The 18,124-nt window shown below is 39.0% G+C and overlaps 1 protein-coding gene across 9 annotated transcripts in view; it reads left to right on the top strand.

The window, feature by feature from the left end:
• The window catches only part of lpin1a (lipin 1a), a 128,034-nt gene that overhangs the window by 59,202 nt on the left and 50,708 nt on the right, over nt 1-18,124 (top strand). For all 9 annotated transcript variants that reach the window (XR_010016527.1, XR_010016526.1, XM_063037474.1 and 6 more), the window contains exon 4: nt 14,987-15,315. Coding sequence is in view for 7 of the 9 variants with exons in the window: in XM_063037474.1 (XP_062893544.1) it covers nt 14,987-15,315 (329 nt within the window). In the remaining 2 variants the exon portion in view is untranslated. The remainder of the gene's footprint in view (nt 1-14,986; nt 15,316-18,124) is intronic.

The following is an 18,124-nucleotide window of genomic DNA, read 5'->3' as shown; positions in this document are numbered from 1 at the left end:
GCTGCATAGTATATAGTTTGATTTTTTACAAATTTGATAGCTCTCCAAATGCTATTTTTCCTCTTTTCCCAGTTGACTGTATTGAATTTCTGAAATGCATGCTTGCATGACTGAAATATATTAAAAATATTTTGTAGTTAACAGACCAAAAATGCCATCATTTCACCAAAAAATTTCTTCTATGTCCCCACAACCTTGCAACTTCTTTCTGATTTAGACTTGTTCCCTCATTGTATATCACATAGAAAAGTAGCTGGAAAAAGCAGTGTGAAGTGGTTGGGAAGAATGTGCAGAAGGAAATGGATCTTTGTTTTTTGGATTTGGAGTTTCTCGTGGAAAAAGATGAAGTTATTCCACTTTGGTAGGAAAAAGTGAAAAGCATGATTTTGCTCGAGAGAGGCTTTGGAATGCTGCTTGAGGATCAAGGTGACCTTGTACATGATGCACAAATATTATCATGCAGGTAGGGCATGTAATTGGGAAGGGAATTGGAACATTGCAGAGTGGGTAGAGTATAAAAGCATTACGGCAACTGATATGATAGCGAAATTATCCTGGAGTACTGTATGCAGTATGATAGTGAAATTATCCTGGAGTACTGTATGTAGTATGATAGTGAAATTATCCTGAGGTGCTGTATGTAGTATGATAGTGAAATTATCCTGGAGTACTGAATGCAGTATGATAGTGAAATTATCCTGAGGTGCTGTATGTAGTCTCCTTATTTAAGAAGGGATCCCCTGGCTCCTACTCAGGTTATGTGGTACACATTGTTGAAAGGAGCAAAGATACAAGGCTGCGGGGCAGAAACTATAGAGCAATATTTATTGTAGCCCTGGACTAGAGCCCGTAAGCTGGTGACCCATGTAGGACAGGTGACCTTGAGCCAGTGGGATGGAGATCCATCAGCTGAGGAATATTATAAGAGTCAGGAACTCCAAACATGAGTGATGACTCTCTAGGAGATTTACTATTTGTGGATGTGAGGTGCCCTACAAATTTGGTGATTTGAAACAGGACTATGAGAAACATATAGCCAGCAGCAGAAATTCTTTTTTAACTGGTATTATTTCCTGTTCTTTGACTGTTCGTGGAAAGTCAGGAAAACTTAGTAGTGTGTAAGCTCAGGTGTGCTTCTGATGAGACAATAAAGGTACTTACTGGTAATTACAGATTCTCTCTGCGTTTGTCCCTGATCATTATTATAAGGGATGATTCTTGTAACAAAGTAAAACCAGTCCTAGCCTTGTAACTTCTGTGAAGCAGGGGATTTCTGGTGAGGGTAGGTTGTTTGTGAGGTGGTGCACTCCCTCTGTCATTGACCCTGGGCTTACGATTTATGGACTCGTGATTTTCAGTACTTTCCTGACATTGAATGATCATGGACAGGGGATTATGAAGAATCAGTGTGGATGTCACGTTTTTTTAAGGTGCTCAGAATGGTGCCTGCTTCAGGGGAATGGTATCAGGCCTGTGACTGATGTGGCCTCACTTAAGGGATCGGTGTTTATTTATTTACTGAGATACTGTGCGGAATGGGATCTTCTGGCCCTTCGAGCTGCAGCACCCAGCAATCCCCTGATTTAACCCTACCCTAATCACAGAACAATTTACAATGATCAATTAATCTATCCATGGGTACGTCTTTGGACTGTAGGAGGAAACCGGAGCATCTGGAGTAAACCCACGCACTAACAGGGAGAACGTAGAAACTCCTTACAGACAGCAGTGAGAATTGGGAACTTGGCCTTAAAGACAGTAATTTGCTGACAGTAATTTGCTTATTCTTCCAGTTGATTTGGAGCAGGGGCTCCCAACCTGTGGTCCAAGGACCCCTCGTTTAATGGTAGGTGTCCATGGCATAAAAGAGGTTTAGAGGATTTAGTAAGCGATATTGGTAGTAACTCTTCAGTGCTACAAGGTGCCTCTTGGTGGTGTCCAAGAATCTGAAGCAATTAGAAGGGTAGGGATTACTGCTGCCCAATAGACTGTTTATGCTGATTCTGATAACAATCTTCAAACACCCTCTTTCATACTTGACCAAACATCATGTTGATGTATTGAAGGCGATGGTGAGTTTCATTGTAAATCTGCCTTCAGTATTTCCCTAGATATAGGAAGTAGTTTCTCGGGATTTGGCTGGCATTGGAGACAATTCACTAAAGATTTACCAGGTTGTCCTGGGGTGCAGAAGCTGAGGAATGGTTGAGCAGATTGGGGCATATACACATTGGAGTTTAGCAGAGTCTTGTTCAATAATGGAAGTTGCTGAAGGAATTCTACAGCTTGATTCTGAGAGGATACTTTCCCTTTGGTAGGAGGTGAATTGAAGATGTAGTTTCAGAATAAGTGGTTGTCCATTTAAAATGTAAATAAGGAAGATTTTATTTTCTCTCCAGAAAGTTGAGAGTCTTTAGGATTCTACTCAGCAATCTGTGGAGGAGGAATTAATAAATGTTATGTAGTCAAGGCTGTGACAGTGTGTGTTGCTTTAGATTTCCAATGTCTACAGAGTCTCTTGTGTTCATAATCGCAGGGGCATCAGTTAATGAGGTCCAGAGCAAGTTAGCTGTGCTACAGTGCAACAAACTAAAGGGCCTGATTTGCATATTCCTGCTCTTCTCTCTTTGTTCTTGCACCAGACTTCCTCTTACTCAGCAGCAGTACGAGGGATTTCACAAGAAGAACTACAGTTCAAAAAGATGGTTCACTTCTATCTTTTCAGTGTAAGCAAGCATTGGCAATAAATGCAACATTGCCAGCAGTGCCCACATCCCAATAATAAAAGTTGATATCCTTGACAAAACCAAAGCTGATCCATGAAATTATTTGTGTTATTTCTTGTACAACTTGCCTACTTTTAAATGTGTGATCTAGACTGTTACTCGTATACATGCACCAACCTGGGGTACTTGGGGGTGTACCTGGATGACAGACTTGAGAGGAACACCAAAACAGAGGCTGTGTACAAGAAGGGCATAGTTGCCTCTACTTCCTGAGGAGACTGATGTCTTATGGAGTGAAGGAGAGGCCTGCATACATTTTCTACCAGTCTGTTGTCTTCAGTACAATCTTCTATGCAGTGGTGTGCTGGGGTAATGGCATCAACACGGGTGATGCCAATAGGCTCAATAAACTGATTAGAAAAGCTGGCTCTGTTTTCGGAGTCAAATTGGATACATGGTAGAACAAAGGACCTTATGGAAAAACCTGGCAATTCTGGACAATGTTTCTCAACCTCTGATGCCACCTTGGCTAATCAGAGGAACATTTTTAGTAATAGACTAAGGCAACTGTGCTGCTCCAAAGAGCGCTACACGATCATTCTTACTCTTGGCCATTAGGCTCTAAAATGAGTCAACCGAGAGCCAGGGAAGTGATGAATCCCCTCCTGTTTGTGGTAACTTGTTTTTTATTCTTTCTACTTTTCTTTTAATATGTATATCTGTGTACTTGTAATGCTACTGTGACACTGTAATTTCCTTTGGGACTAACAAAGTATCTATCTGGTCTTTAGATTTGTCACGACAATTTTTTCTATTGGCAGTTTAAAACAAAATATTGAGTCCAGCATAAATGAAAGTTGGAAGATAGATTTCTTGAATTGATCAGGATTAGGGCATTTATTTTTGTTTGCTGCATTCTCTGATGTAATTCCTTGTTATTGAAATGGAAATTCAGTTTATATAGGGTGGTAGACAATAGAGAAATTAGCACCTGTGAACACACAATAAGCATACACCTGCTGAATCTCATTAGGCATTGGATGAATTGTGTATTTGGTGGTTCAGTAGCAATTCTATAAAAGTAGGCAGCAGACTGACTGGTATAGGACAGGGAAAGTGGCTCATGCATTGCACCATGGTGCGTATTCTTCTGGGCACAGACTAGAAGGGCCGAGATGGCCTGTTTCTGTGCTGTAATTGTTATATGGGCAGATCATGAAGCAGAGCTGCAGCTTCAGCCAAGGCAGGACCACCAGGCTGTTGACAGAGCAGAATAGTAGTCCTTTTGATAACAAGTCCTCTAAACAACCAATAAATTAAATAAAGGCATCTTATCTCACATGAAAGCTCATCTTAAATTGGAGCTGTAATAGCATGTGAAAAATAGCAAGCAGAAAAAAAACTTGCCACATTGCCCTTTCCCAGAAATACTCCAGGGGCATGCTAGTCTTTGTGTTGGCCTATATGGAGATAATAATAATAGGCATCCGTTAGTCTCATGAGACCATGGATTTGTGCCTTGGAAGGTTTCCAGGGCGCAGGCCTGGGCAAGGTTGTATGGAAGACCAGCAATTGCCCACACTGCAAGTCTTCCCTCTCCATCCCACCAATGTTGTCCAAGGGAAGGGCATTAGGATCCATACAGCTTGGCATCGGTGTCATCGCAGAGCAATGTGTGGTTAAGTGCCTTGCTCAAGGCCACACATGCAGCCAAGGCTCGAACTAGCAACCTTCCAATCACTAGACGAACGCCTTAACCACTTGGCCACGCACCAACACGGAGGTAAAGGGCTGAGCTTAAGGACTATAGCAGAAATAGCTCCAGAAGGCATGTAAGGATGAAGTCTGAGTAATCCAAACTGGAGATACAATGGTGCATATCGAATGATGAGGTTTGGCCTTGATACTGTCAGAAGATAGGCTGGTTATGCAGTGTTAATGATATATGGAATGGCTGATCATTTGCACCTAATTGATTCATTACCGTTAACTTTGTGAATTGGATGAAGGTGCTATTTCCTATTTCCACATGTGTACAAGAGTGCTGTCGCTGTACAAATGGGAAATGTGACCAAACTTGGTAAGGTGGAGTAGTCCTGTTTTTCCCACCCAACTTCTCCCAGAAGCAAGAATAAGAGTGGTCAAATGAATTCCTGTTTGATCTGAAAAGGAAGGTATCAGTATTGCATTATTATTGTGGAATGGTGGCTATTGTGTTAAAGAAAAAGCCTTCATTAGGTAATTTGTTTTCAACTAAAGTGAATGGAATGCATTTTTTTCAGATTGGTGCCTCTGATCTATGATAATGACATCATACTATAAAATTGCACAAAAGAGGAAATAAAATTCAAGTTTGAATTACATAAGAGCATTTCTCCTCGTGTAATGAAGCAATCTATTGTTATCAATATCAGCCCTTTCTATCAGCAATTTTTGAGGGGAGAAGATTAAGTTAACAAATTTCACGACATACGCTGGTGATAATAAACCTGATTCTTATTAGTTACATTTTGATTAAGTCATTAAAAATATCCTCAAAATAAAATTACATTTAACTTTTCAGCCAAGGAAAAGGCTAGGCCTTCCTGTTTTTCAACATTAGATTAGATTAGATTTAGAGTAGATTCAACTTTATTGTCATTGTGCCGAGTACAGATACAAAGCCAATGAAATGCAGTTAGCATCTGACCAGAAATGCAAAGAATAGTGTTATTTACAAAATAACTGTGAATAAAAAGTAAGTGCTACAGCACACAAATACAAAGTACAATATGGGTGCAATACTGTGTAATGCTGTGATGTGAGGTTCAGCAGGGTCACAGCCTCAGGGAAGAAGCTTTTCCTGTGCCTGCTGGTGCGGGAGCGGAGGCTCCTGTAGCGCCTACCGGATGGGAGGAGAGTAAAAAGTCCATGGTTCAGGTGAGATGCATCCTTGATAATGCTTTTTGCTCTGCCCAGGCAGCGTTTATGGTAGATGTTCTTAATGGTGGGCATTTGGGTGCTGATAATCTGCTGGGCAGTTTTCACCACACGCTGGAGTGCTTTGTGGTCCGATACAGGACAATTGCCATACCACACTGAGATGCAGTTGATGAGTATGCTGTCAATCGTACAATGGTAAAAATCCGTCAGTATCCTGGGACAGAGGTGAGCTTTCTTGATGCTCCGCAGGAAATAAAGGCGCTGTTGCGCCTTTTGATCAGGATGGAGGAGTTCAGGGACCAGGTGAGATCCTCGGAAATGTGGACACCAAGGAATTGGAAGATTGATACATGCTCCACTACAGCTCCATTGATGTAGATGGGGGCGTGAGTGTGGCTCCTAGCATGCCTGAAGTCTACAACGATCTCCTTGGTCTTCTGGGTGTTAAGGGCCAGGTTGTTGTCGGCACACCACGTGGCCAGGTGCTGGACCTCGTCTCTGTAGGTTGTCTCGTCATCCCCTCTGATTAGGCCAACCACCGTGTCGTCTGCGAACTTGATTATGGAGTTAGAACCATGTACGGGAATGCAGTCATAGGTGAAAAGGGAGTACAGAAGAGGGCTCAGCACACAGCCTTGAGGCACGCTGGTGTTCAGGGTGAGAGTGGAGGAGGAGAGGTTGACTAACTTAACTGATTGAGGTCTGATAGTCAGAAAGTCCAAGGTCCAATTGCAGAAGGATGAGCTGATATCAAGCTGGCGAAGTTTGGCGATCAGCTTTGAGGGGATCACAGTATTGAATGCTGAACTAAAGTCAATGATCAGCATTCTGACGTAAGAGTTGGGGCTGTCCAGGTGGGTCAGGGTGGAGTGAAGTGCCGTGGAGATGGTGTCCTCTGTTGACCTGTTGGTGTAATAAAGCAAATTGATGGGGGTTCAGGGTAGTGGGCAGACAGGATTTCAGATGTGATAGAACCAGTCTCTCAAAGCACTTTGCAATGATGGGGGTGAGTGCAACTGGATGGAAGTCATTCAGGCCCATGCCAGTGGAATGCTTTGGCACTGGCACGATGGTGGTGGTCTTGAAGCTTGTGGGGACAACTGCCTGGGCCAGGGACAGATTAAAAATGTCCGTGAAGACCCCGGCCAACTGCTCTGTACAGACTCTGAGCACACGGCCAAGTATTCCATCCGGACCAGCTGCCTTCTGTACATTCACCCTGCTCAGGGTGGCACAAACATCGGAGGTGGAAAGTGAGAGAGACAGTTCACCAGGTGGGAGATCTGCTTTGAGGGTGACCTCCTTGTTCTCTCGGTCAAAGCGAGCGTGGAAGTAATTGAGTTCATTAGGGAGGGAAGCAGAGCTGGAAGGGAGCACAGTACTAGGTGGTTTGAAGTCTGTAATGACCTGTATGCCATGCCACATGCGCCAGTGGTCCTAGGAGTTGAAATGCTCCTGGGTTCTCAACCCTCCTTCCTTCATCTCTTTAAAAGAAGTAAAGACATTGGCGTTCTTTCCTTGTGATTTCTAGACAGATCGTCACATTAACCACTCCAGTGTTTCGTCTGCCACCTGCTGTATACACTGGAGTTCATCCAGAGCATGGTTTTCCAGCTGCTGATGCTGTTCACACATTTGATTACCGAATTAGCAGGGCTTGTTTAGTTCTGGTCCAGCAAAGTCTCGGTTCAGATTCCTACTGCATTTTCAATTCCCGCCTTATATTCAGGCCGACAAGTTCCCAGTCTCTTTTTTTTTTAAATGCAGGTCTTATGCACACACCTGCATTTAATCAGCCTACCAGTTTCTTTGGTTTCAGCTGCACTGTTGAAAGTATCCTAACTGGGTTTCATCATGGGTTAGTACGGCAATTCAATTACCATATGAACATAAAAAACGAGAGTGGTGGTTTCAGTCCTGCACATCACAGGCACATGCTGTACCTCCCCACTACCGGTAGTATGTACAACATGCAGTGCCTCAAGAAAGAAGCATCCCCACAGATCGGGCCATATAATTTTCTCACAGCTACTATCAAGCAGAAGGGACAGAAACCTGAAGTCCCACACCATCAAGTTCAAGAACAGCTATTTCCCTTCAACCATCTGGCTTTTGAACCAACCTGCATAACCCTCATCGCTGCAGTAAAGCAACATCGTGATCACTTAGCACGAAAATAAATGTTGTTTTTTTTCCTGATTATTATGTTCTTGTAAAAATTGTCTAATTTGTATTTAATTTATTTTTGTGAATTTTGCTTATATGAAATGTAGCTTATGGGAATATTAGTTGGCACAGATTGGTTTGGCCACAATGAAGCTGATACTGCTGTAACTGCATTTTTCATTGCTCGCATGCTTGCACTTGCGCATCTGACAACAAACTTTAGGTTTACCTTTTTCTTTCTTTCATTTTCAATCTTTTTATTAGTTTCATAATAATAAACATAACATAGTAATGGTACAAAGTTATTGGGAATACATTGTTATAATTGACATAGTTGACACTTAAATGTTAAAACTCCCAATCATACAGGATACAGCTGAACAATATAAAACAAAGAAAAATATCTAAAAAAAAAGTCATGAAAAGGGAAAAAAAATAACACTGTAACCCCCCCAAAAAACTAACCTAAACCGTATTAATCAACTAAACTAAAAAAGAAAGACATGGGCTGATATGTAACGTCATTAAAAAAAGAAAGCATTAGTGTCAACAACTCTGTTCCTCTCAACCAATATTACAAAGAAATAGAATAAGTTTGGAAAAGGTCAAATTACATTATATGAAAATGTTGAATAAATGACCTCCAGGTCTTATTGAAGAGTTTTACCTTTTGAATTTGATTTCATAAAGGTAACAAAGGTATTAGCACTAGATGAGCAGGAGCGGACGAGGGCAATAATATGTAAAGGAAGTAGATGGTCTCGATGGGGCAAACATTTGTTGCTTAACCCTATCAAATAGTAGTTCAATAGTTCCATTTAATATCAGAGAATGTATACCATATACAACCTGAAATTCTTACTCTCCACAGACATCCTCAAAAACAGAACAGTACCCCCAAAAAATGAGTGACAGTAAAAATGTTAGAACCGGGGACTTCCGGTAGCGCTCATGGAGTGAAGTCGCGTTCTTGACTCGCTCCATTACCTCTGAGTTTTTATTCTTATGATCAGCTATATTTTAATTAACCATTAAGGCATCGACTTTTACAATACTTTGAAACAAATTGGGCTCTTCGATAATCGGATGTTTTTAAGGTCTGCTATGTCTAAGAATGGAAAAAATGGGAAGGACGGCAAACCTCCGGGTAGACCGAAAGGTACCGATTTCCCTCCGACTGAACCACTGGTGACTTTGAAAGCTATATCGGAGCTAATTCAAAGGGAAATTTCAACCTCTATTACGGAGCTGATTCGTGAGGAAATTTCAATTAGTTTCCAGAAAATTGCCGATTCAATCGAGAAGATACAAATATCTATTACGGAACATCAGTCGGCTATATCTGATCTTCAAAAATCCACGCAACAAAGTGAGCTCAAGATGGAGAAAATTGAAGAAACAATTAATGTAATGAAGAAGAAACTCGACTTTCTGACCTTTAAAAACTCTGACTTAGAATCCAGAATGCGACAGCAGAATCTTCGAATGATTGGGGTGCGTGAAGCTGTTGAATCTGATAACCCTATGAAGTATTTTTCTCAACTTTTAAAAGATGCGTTTCCTACTGTATTTCCTGACCAACCACCGTTATTGGATCGTGTTCACAGAGTTCCATCATACTCGCCTAAGTCAGATAAACCTCGACATGTCATTTTACGTTTTCATTACTTTCAAGACAAGGAGAAACTGTTTCATTTCGTTTGATCTAAAGGTTACATTGATTTTCTGGATCTTAAGTTCCGATTCGTGGAGGATTTCAGTAAACCAATCCGGGATCAACGGGTTTGTTACAGATCTGTGATGTCGGAACTCTACAAGATGGATTTAAAACCAGCGCTGCTTTACCCTGCACGTCTAAGGATTCGTACGTCTGGAGCCCTCCGTTTTTTTGAATCTCCATCGGATGCCCAGAGTTATCTGGATCAATTTTCACCTTCAACATCTTAATCGTAATTTTTAACTATCTCCGTTGATCGGAGGTTGTGAATTTGTCAGTCTTAATTTTTTTTTGCCCTATGTGGGCAGAAAAGTTTATTTTTGATTATTTAATATGGTTGCTAAACTTTCTTTTTAACTGCGTCATTTCTTTCTTTTTCCCAGGGGATTCTGGGTGGTTATTTCCTCACCGTCATTTTACGTATTTCCTTTGTGGCCTTAAACCTTAAATTTTGTAGTTTTTAAATCTACTTTGTTTTGTAGGCTTTCATAACTAGTTTATGTTAATAATCTCATTTTTTTTTTTGTTTTCTTTACTCATGGGTCTGGGGTTTGTTGCGGTTTTTTTTATATTTTCTGGCTTTTACTCTGTTATATTATGTGTTTGTTTTAATTGAGTTACCTTTTTTTTTATTCTTTTACTGTTTTATAATTAGCTGATCTTTTTTATATTTACCCTTTTTTTAGGGAGCATGTACCGGAAGTCATGGGGGTAGTTTTAGTGCTTGCTTCTTTCGGGCTGGTCTGCGTTAGATTTAGCCTTGGAGTCATGGGTTGGGGGGTGGTGGGAGGGGCTTCACGTTTTAGTTTCTTTCTTCTTGGGCTATATACATTATTGAAGTATTGGTTGCGTTCTTCTTCCCGGTATCTCTTATCTGTTCTGTTCCCTTTCCGGGTTTGTGGGTCGAGCCTATCGTCAATCCTCCTTGTTGCGGGTTGACTTTAGGGTTTATGGAGTCTATTATTAATTTTGTCTCCTGGAATACTAATGGTCTTAATCATCCTATTAAAAGGAAAAAAGTTTTTAAAGTGTTCCGGAGACTTAAAGCACAAATTTTATTTTTACAAGAGACCCATGTGCGGAGGGGGGACAGACTACGTTTTTTTAAATTCTGGAAGGGACAACAGTTTCATTCGAACTCCAATGCTAAGATTCGAGGCGTCTCTATTTTTATAGACCCCTCAGTTACTTTTATACAACATGATATTATTCCTGATCCGAATGGTAGATTTCTATTGGTTAGTGGTCTACTATTTAATAAAAAGGTAGTTTTGGTTAATGTTTATGCTCCTAATATGGACTGTCTGGAATTTTATAAATCATTATTCAATCAGTTCCCAAATTTGAATGAGTTTTCATTGATCTGGGGCGGAGATCTTAATACCTGTTTATCTCCAGCTTTGGACCGTTCGGCTCCTGTACGGACCTTACCTAATAAATCTGCAACTTTGATTAATTCATTCCTCTCTGATTCTGGGTCGACGGACATTTGGCGTTTTTTGCATCCTCAGGAAAAAGATTTTTCTTTTTTTTCACATGTTCACCATTCCTATTCAAGAATTGATTATTTCTTTATTGATTCTTGTCTTATTTCTTCAGTGATTTAATGTGATTATGACTCTATAACCATTTCGGATCATGCTCCACTTAAGCTTTCTATTAAAATTCAGGCCAATACACAAAATAATAGACAATGGCGTTTTAATTCGCTGTTGCTTCAGGACTCGGACTTCGTTAACGTTATGAATGAACAGATTGATCTTTTTTTTACTATTAACTATACAGAGGATATTTCTGTGAACATTCTTTGGGATACTTTTAAAACATATTCGTGGTCAGATTATCTCGTATTCTGCTGCTTTGAGGAAGAAGCTGAAGCAGGAGGAGTTGGTAATTGTGGACAAGATTAAGGAAGTTGATAAGAAATATGTTATAGCTCCTTCTGAGGAGTTATATAAACAAAGAACTGAACTTCAAATGGAACACAGTTTATTACTTTCGTCCTCGATTGTAAACCAATTAAAGAAAACAAGAAGTGAATTTTATGTACACAGTGACAAAATTGGCTATCTGTTGGCTAATCAACTGAAGTCTAATTATGCTAAATCTCAAATTAATCAGATTTATAACCAAAATGACCGACTGGTACTTGATCATGTGGGGATTAATCAAACCTTCTGTGATTTTTATTCTTCCTTATATCAATCAGAGTCTCCTCGAGATTCTAAATATATGAATGATTTTTTAGATAATCTAGACTTCCCTGAGATTTCACAGGATATGTCTCCTATGTTAAATACTCCCATTACCACGGATGAGATTAAGAATGTTATTTTCTCTATGAATTTAGGGAAAGCTCCTGGCCCTGATGGGTTTACTGTAGAATTTTATAAATGTTTCGCACCTTCATTAATCCCTTGGTTCTGTAGGGTTTTTGAGGCTTCATTAAAACTTGGTAAACTTCCTGAATCTTTCAATAGAGCGTCAATCTCTCTAATATTAACGCAAACAACAGGAATTCTGCAGATGCTGGAAATTCAAGCAACATACATCAAAGTTGCTGGTGAATGCAGCAGGCCAAGCAGCATCTGTAGGAAGAGGTGCAGTCGACGTTTTGTCAGGACGAAGGGTCTTGGCCTGAAACGTCGACTGCACCTCTTCCTACAGATGCTGCTTGGCCTGCTGCGTTCACCAGCAACTTTGATGTATGTTGCTTGTCTCTAATATTAAAGAAGGATAAAGATCTTGCTCAATGTGCATCTTATAGACCAATATCTTTATTAAATGTTGATTCTAAAGTTTTTTCTAAGTTATTAGCAAATAGATTAGAAAAAGTACTTCCTTTTATTATTTCGGAAGACCAAACGGGTTTTATTAAAGGTCATTCCTCTTTTTATAATATTCACACACTGTTAAATATTGTTTATACTCCCTCACAAAATGTTCCTGAGTGCGTTATCTCTTTAGATGCTGAGAAAGCTTTTGATAGAGTAGAATGGCCTTATTTATTTAAGGTGCTTGAAATGTTTAATTTTAGCTCGAAATTTATATCCTGGATTAAACTGTTATATCATTCTCCTGTGGCCTCGGTCCGTACTAACTCTTTAAGTTCACCTTTTTTCCCTCTTTTTCGAGGTACTCGACAAGGTTGTCCTCTTAGTCCTTTATTATTTGATATTGCATTAGAACCTCTTGCAATTGCCATTCGAGAATCTCCAAATATTACTGGGATAACTCGGGGCTTAAAGTCCCATAAAATATCACTCTATGCTGATGATTTACTTTTATATATTTCTAATCCCCAAAAATCCATCCCTGCTGCTTTAGAGCTTTTTGCACAATTTGGTCTTTTTTCAGGTTATAAATTAAATCTTAGTAAGAGTAAACTTTTCCCTATTAATAAACAACTTCCCTTATATCATAACTTTCCATTTAAATTGATTAATAATTATTTTTCATATCTTGGGATTAAAATTACTTGTAAATACAAAGCTTTATTTAAGATTAACTTTTTACCATTAATTGACCATATTATTCAACTTTCATCTAAATGGTTTCTTTTATATTTAACTTTGATTGGTCGTATTAATGCAGTTAAGATGTTTTTTTTGCCATAATTTTTATATATATTTCAGGCATTACCAATCTTTGTTCCAAAATCTTTTTTTGATAAAGTCGACTCCAAAATTTCTTCATTTATTTGGCAAAATAAAAACCCGAGACTGGGTAAAATACATTTACAGAAAGCTAAGAGAGATGGAGGCTTAGCATTACCTAACTTTAGATTTTATTATTGGGCAATTAATATTCGACATATGAAATTTTGGTTACTTGACCAGGATATACTATCCATTCCTAAATGGGTAGCATTGGAATTACAATCTGTTCAGGGTTATACACTTGGCTCTATTTTAGGTTCCTCTCTTTTGATTTGAAACGCCTTAAACAGGTGTCTAACCCGATAGTTAAATATACCTTACGTATTTGGTTTCAATTTAGAAAATTTTTTGATCTTAACCAATTTGGGCTAGCGATTCCTATTTTAGGTAACATATTTTTTCCTCCCTCTTTTACGGATCGTGCTTTTCAAATTTGGAAGACTAAGGGTATTTCACGGTTTTTGGATTTATTTTTAGATGGTTCCCTTATGTCTTTTGAACAATTATCTAATAAATATAATTTATCAAGAATACATTTTTTTAGATATCTACAAGTTAGAGATTTCCTAAGTACTATACTTTCTTCCTTTCTAATGCTTCCTCCTACATACATTTTAGATACTATAATTAAACTTAATCCATGTCAGAAAGGTGCATCGGCTATGATTTATAATATTATTATGAAACTTGGGAAAGCTCCATTTGATAAGATTAGGGTAGATTGGGAACAGGAATTGGGGTTTATCATTCCCGTGGATGATTGTGCTAAACATTCCCTAATTCAATTTAAAGTTGTTCATAGAGCACATATGTCCAAAGATAAATTAGCTCGCTTTTATTCTCATATTAATCCTTTTTGTGATAGATGTCCGGGGCAGATAGCCTCTTTAACTCATATGTTTTGGTCTTGCCCTACTCTGGAAACTTTTTGGAGAGACATTTTTAATATTATCTCCAATGTATTGAATATAGATATCTCTCCTCACCCTATTACTGCTATCTTTGGACTACCTAAAATTTCCAGTAATCTTTCTCCTTCAGCCCGTAGAATGATTGCATTTCTTACTTTAATGGCGAAAAGATGCATCTTACAACATTGGAAAGAGCTTAATGCTCCAGCTACCTTTTTTTGGTTTTCTCAGACGATATTATGCTTGAATTTGGAGAAAATTAGAAGCAATCTTTATGACTCATTTAAATTTGAACAGACCTGGAGATCTTTTATTCAATATTTTCATTTAATGTAATATATACCCTTCTTGTTTTTTTTTACTGTTTTTAATGGAGGTCGGGATTGAGGATGTGATTTTAAGTTTTTTAACTCTGTTTGGTTTCAAGTTAGCCCATTGCTTTGCTTTCAGTTAGTTGCACGGTGGTTTTTTTTTGGGGTTTTTTTTTTCCTTTTCTCTATTGATACATATATAAAAATTAGTATACTATTATGTTACCTTGGTACATTATGTTTAAATTACATTGTTTGTATCATTTTTTTTGTATTAATATCTCCTGTAATTTTATTATATTCTAACAGTGTATTAGTGCCTATATGGCTTACCTTTTTGTATACTTATTCAATAAAAAGATTTAAAAAGAAAGAAAGAACCCCGAAGCGCCCCACTAAATTATACTATATTAAATTATACTGTAAAACAGTTTAATTGCCCTGTGCTTAAAATATATAACTAATTTTATATTTGATCTTCACTGTTCAATTTTGTTTTTTTTTGGTCCTATTTTCCATAGTAGGTTGTAGCATAATTTTGCTTAAATTTAAATATTAATTTATTGCCTACTAGGTAAATGTTCCGTCACACCTGGCCACCTCACCTATCATTTCTGAAGGTGCTGCACTGATGGAGACCACGGTGGGGAGATGCTTGGCTGGCAAGCACAGAAACCCAGATTCTGTTGTCACGTCGCAAGCATCTATAACTATTCATTGTACACCGTGTTCTCCTGAAAACCAATTGAGCGGCAACTCTGTGAAGAAAAGAAGAAAAAGGAGACGCAAATCGAGATTGGATAGCGTGAGAAGAGATGACGTTGGTGATACTTCAGAGAATGAAAACATGTTCCCTATTGAAATCAGCTCTGAAGAAGAGGTGGAATTCACTGAGACTCCAAGGTACATACCTGAATGATTCTTAGCAGTACAAAAACTGCTGTAACAATTAGTATTGTAATTCATTGGGTCTGTACTTAGTTATTTATAGGTTTAGTTACGATGAGATTTTATATACTTATGGTATTCAAATGAAGAAATTAATTATGGGCAATTTGCCTGGATCAATTTTGACTGACTTTTGCCCGGTACTTTGCTGTTGTATATAACCTAAAGGTGGCGGATTTTGAAGCGCCTTTTCCCTTTCTCTCTTGCTTACATGTTTGTATTACTTTATTATACTGAGGTGGTAGCTGGTCTGAATACAGAGTGGAGTAGGCACTATTTAACTGAAACGTACCACTAAATCCTACCAGAGCTTCAGAATTTCCTATTTGTTTTTAAGGTAGGGTTTTGAAAATTGCCTAGTCTTAACTTGCACTGTTCTCCTTAATCAAGTCTTCCTCTGCTTTGTGCTCTTCTGGAACTTCATGGTATGCGATTTGAATACATCAAGAACAAAAGCAGATACATTTGAAAAAATCCAAATGTATTTTCTCAGCCTATAGGCAAACTTGTTGGCCGCTTGTACAGCTGCTAGAAATTGGAGACATCAGAGACTGCAGATGCTGTGATCTAGAACAAAACACAAACTGCTAGGGGAACTTAGCAGGCTAAGCAGCATCTATGGAAGAAAATGTTGATGTTTTGTGTTGAAATTCTCTCGCGGGGCCTCACCCCAAAATGTTGATGATTTCTTTCCCTCCGCAATGCAGCTTGACCCGCTAATTTCCTCCAGCAGTTTATTTTTGTGGCCAGTGTATGTGAATTCCTTGTCCGCTTCTGTCCTTTAACCAAAGTGTGTAAAATTATGTTGAAACCACATGACAGCTAACATTAACGCCAATTAATGTTAACTCCAAACTTAATGTGGAATTTAAAGTCCTTGGCCTGCAGTTATCAGTTTCATTAGAATGACGAGCAAGTAAGGAGAGATGAAATGCCTAAAAATTGCTGCAAGAAAAACGGGAGAGAAGATCGGCCTACGTTTTAGTAAGAGTCATGCTGTGAAATGGGTAGCATGAAGACTTAGCAGAAAATAGCCAGTGATCTCCAACAGTCGGAAGTTGATGGATTTGACAGACTTGTGTTGTGCTGAGTTAATTGGAGATTGTTAGACAGTGAAATTATTTTGTTTAGAAATGCATTATAGAAGCTAAATAATGCACTCGAGGACATGGTGAATTTTATTTATTCACTCTCGGGAGACAAGTTCAGCATTTTATTATCAATCCCTAACCACCCATAAAATAAAATGCAGATGCAGAAAACCTGAAATGAAAACAAAAGCTCCAAACACTTAACAAGTTAGGTCTCGTATACGGAAAGGGAAATAGGGTTAATATTTCAGTTCAAAGGCATTGTCATTTATTTCTAAAAATGAAATGTCAACACTGGTTTCTCCAATAGTTCCCTGAATTGGCTTGTGAGGTAGTTAAAAGCACCTGTGTTGCTTGGTCTGGAGTCACTGGTTAGTCAAACCATGTCAATAGCACACACATTACTGGGTCTGGAATCACTGGTTCCTCCTGCTGTGCTAGATTGGCATGTTTTCTTTTCTGATTGATGAACTGAATCAAGAGGATGAACAAAACATTGTACTCTTATCAAGCTGATCCGTGCCAAACAATATTTTTGTGATGGTCTTCAGTGTTCTGCATTGTTGCTGTAGTCCTTTCATGTGAGGAACAACCGGACCCTAAGTGACAAGAGTGAAGGCCTTCCTTATTGGTTATTCCAATGCTTTTATGACAGCTTGTTGACAGGAGTCATTTTCACTGGGAGACAGTGAGGGTATAAAGATTTCCTGGGACAGTGGTTCATCCTGACAGTGTAACGGCAGTGTGGTGAAGAGCAGTTGGTTTTATTGTCTATGCGAAGTTAATAGATGATCCCGTTTAAAAACAATAGCTCTCGACATTGAAACAGATTTTATGCGGTGTTACAAAGACAGAAAATGCTGCAAGGGCTAATCAGGTGAGGCAACATCAGCAGTGAGAGAAATGACTTAACATTATGGGTTCAACGATGCTACAATCTGCGACTTTGGCTATATGCTAATATAGCCAGTGTGTCAGCCCCTTCTCCCAGCATTTTGCCTTTAGAGCAGCTGCTTAAAAAGGTCTGAGGCAGGTTGTGCGGTAATCTCCACTGTTATGCTATTCTACAATTCCACAACAGCTGACTTCTCCCCTCAGTGCAGTGGAGCATGTGGGAACGTTTCATTCTTCAGGGTGCCAGTGACTAATTTTAGAAGCGAGCTGAATCCAAATTAGATTTGGTATTTGTTTTGTTGATCATCACTTGCGTACTAAATGTCCTGAGGATCAAGCAGCAATCATGTGGTGTCACCTTTCAACTTCATATGTCATGTATATATTTGAAGCTTTAACAGCCCTCGTGGGTTTCCTTTTTGATGGTCTGAGGTACCTCAAGAACCTTGAATCAATTTTGATTTTTGAGTATGGAACTGTTGCAGATCTTACAGCATGATTTACCCCAGGTTTTCCTTGGGAATATCCTTTGTTAGCATTGGCATTATCCTGAGCCCACAGTTGCAGCAGCAGTAACTTCTTCTGCCCCGTTGCTGTCCAGCACTGGTGGACTCCACACATTGTCTTATGGGGTAGCAAGCTCTTCTGCAGATGTGCGGATGGGAAGCCTACACCTAGTTCAGTCTGGCATAGTCTCAGTGATCCCAACTCAATGGGGGAATATGCTGCTGGGAGAATAGAACTCTGGTCATTTCCATTATTTAAGTTGGCATAGTAAT

Source organism: Mobula hypostoma, chromosome 2 (genome assembly GCF_963921235.1).
Source record: "Mobula hypostoma chromosome 2, sMobHyp1.1, whole genome shotgun sequence".
NCBI classification, from domain to species: Eukaryota; Metazoa; Chordata; class Chondrichthyes; order Myliobatiformes; family Myliobatidae; genus Mobula; species Mobula hypostoma.
This window is presented reverse-complemented; position numbering and strand designations above follow the sequence as displayed.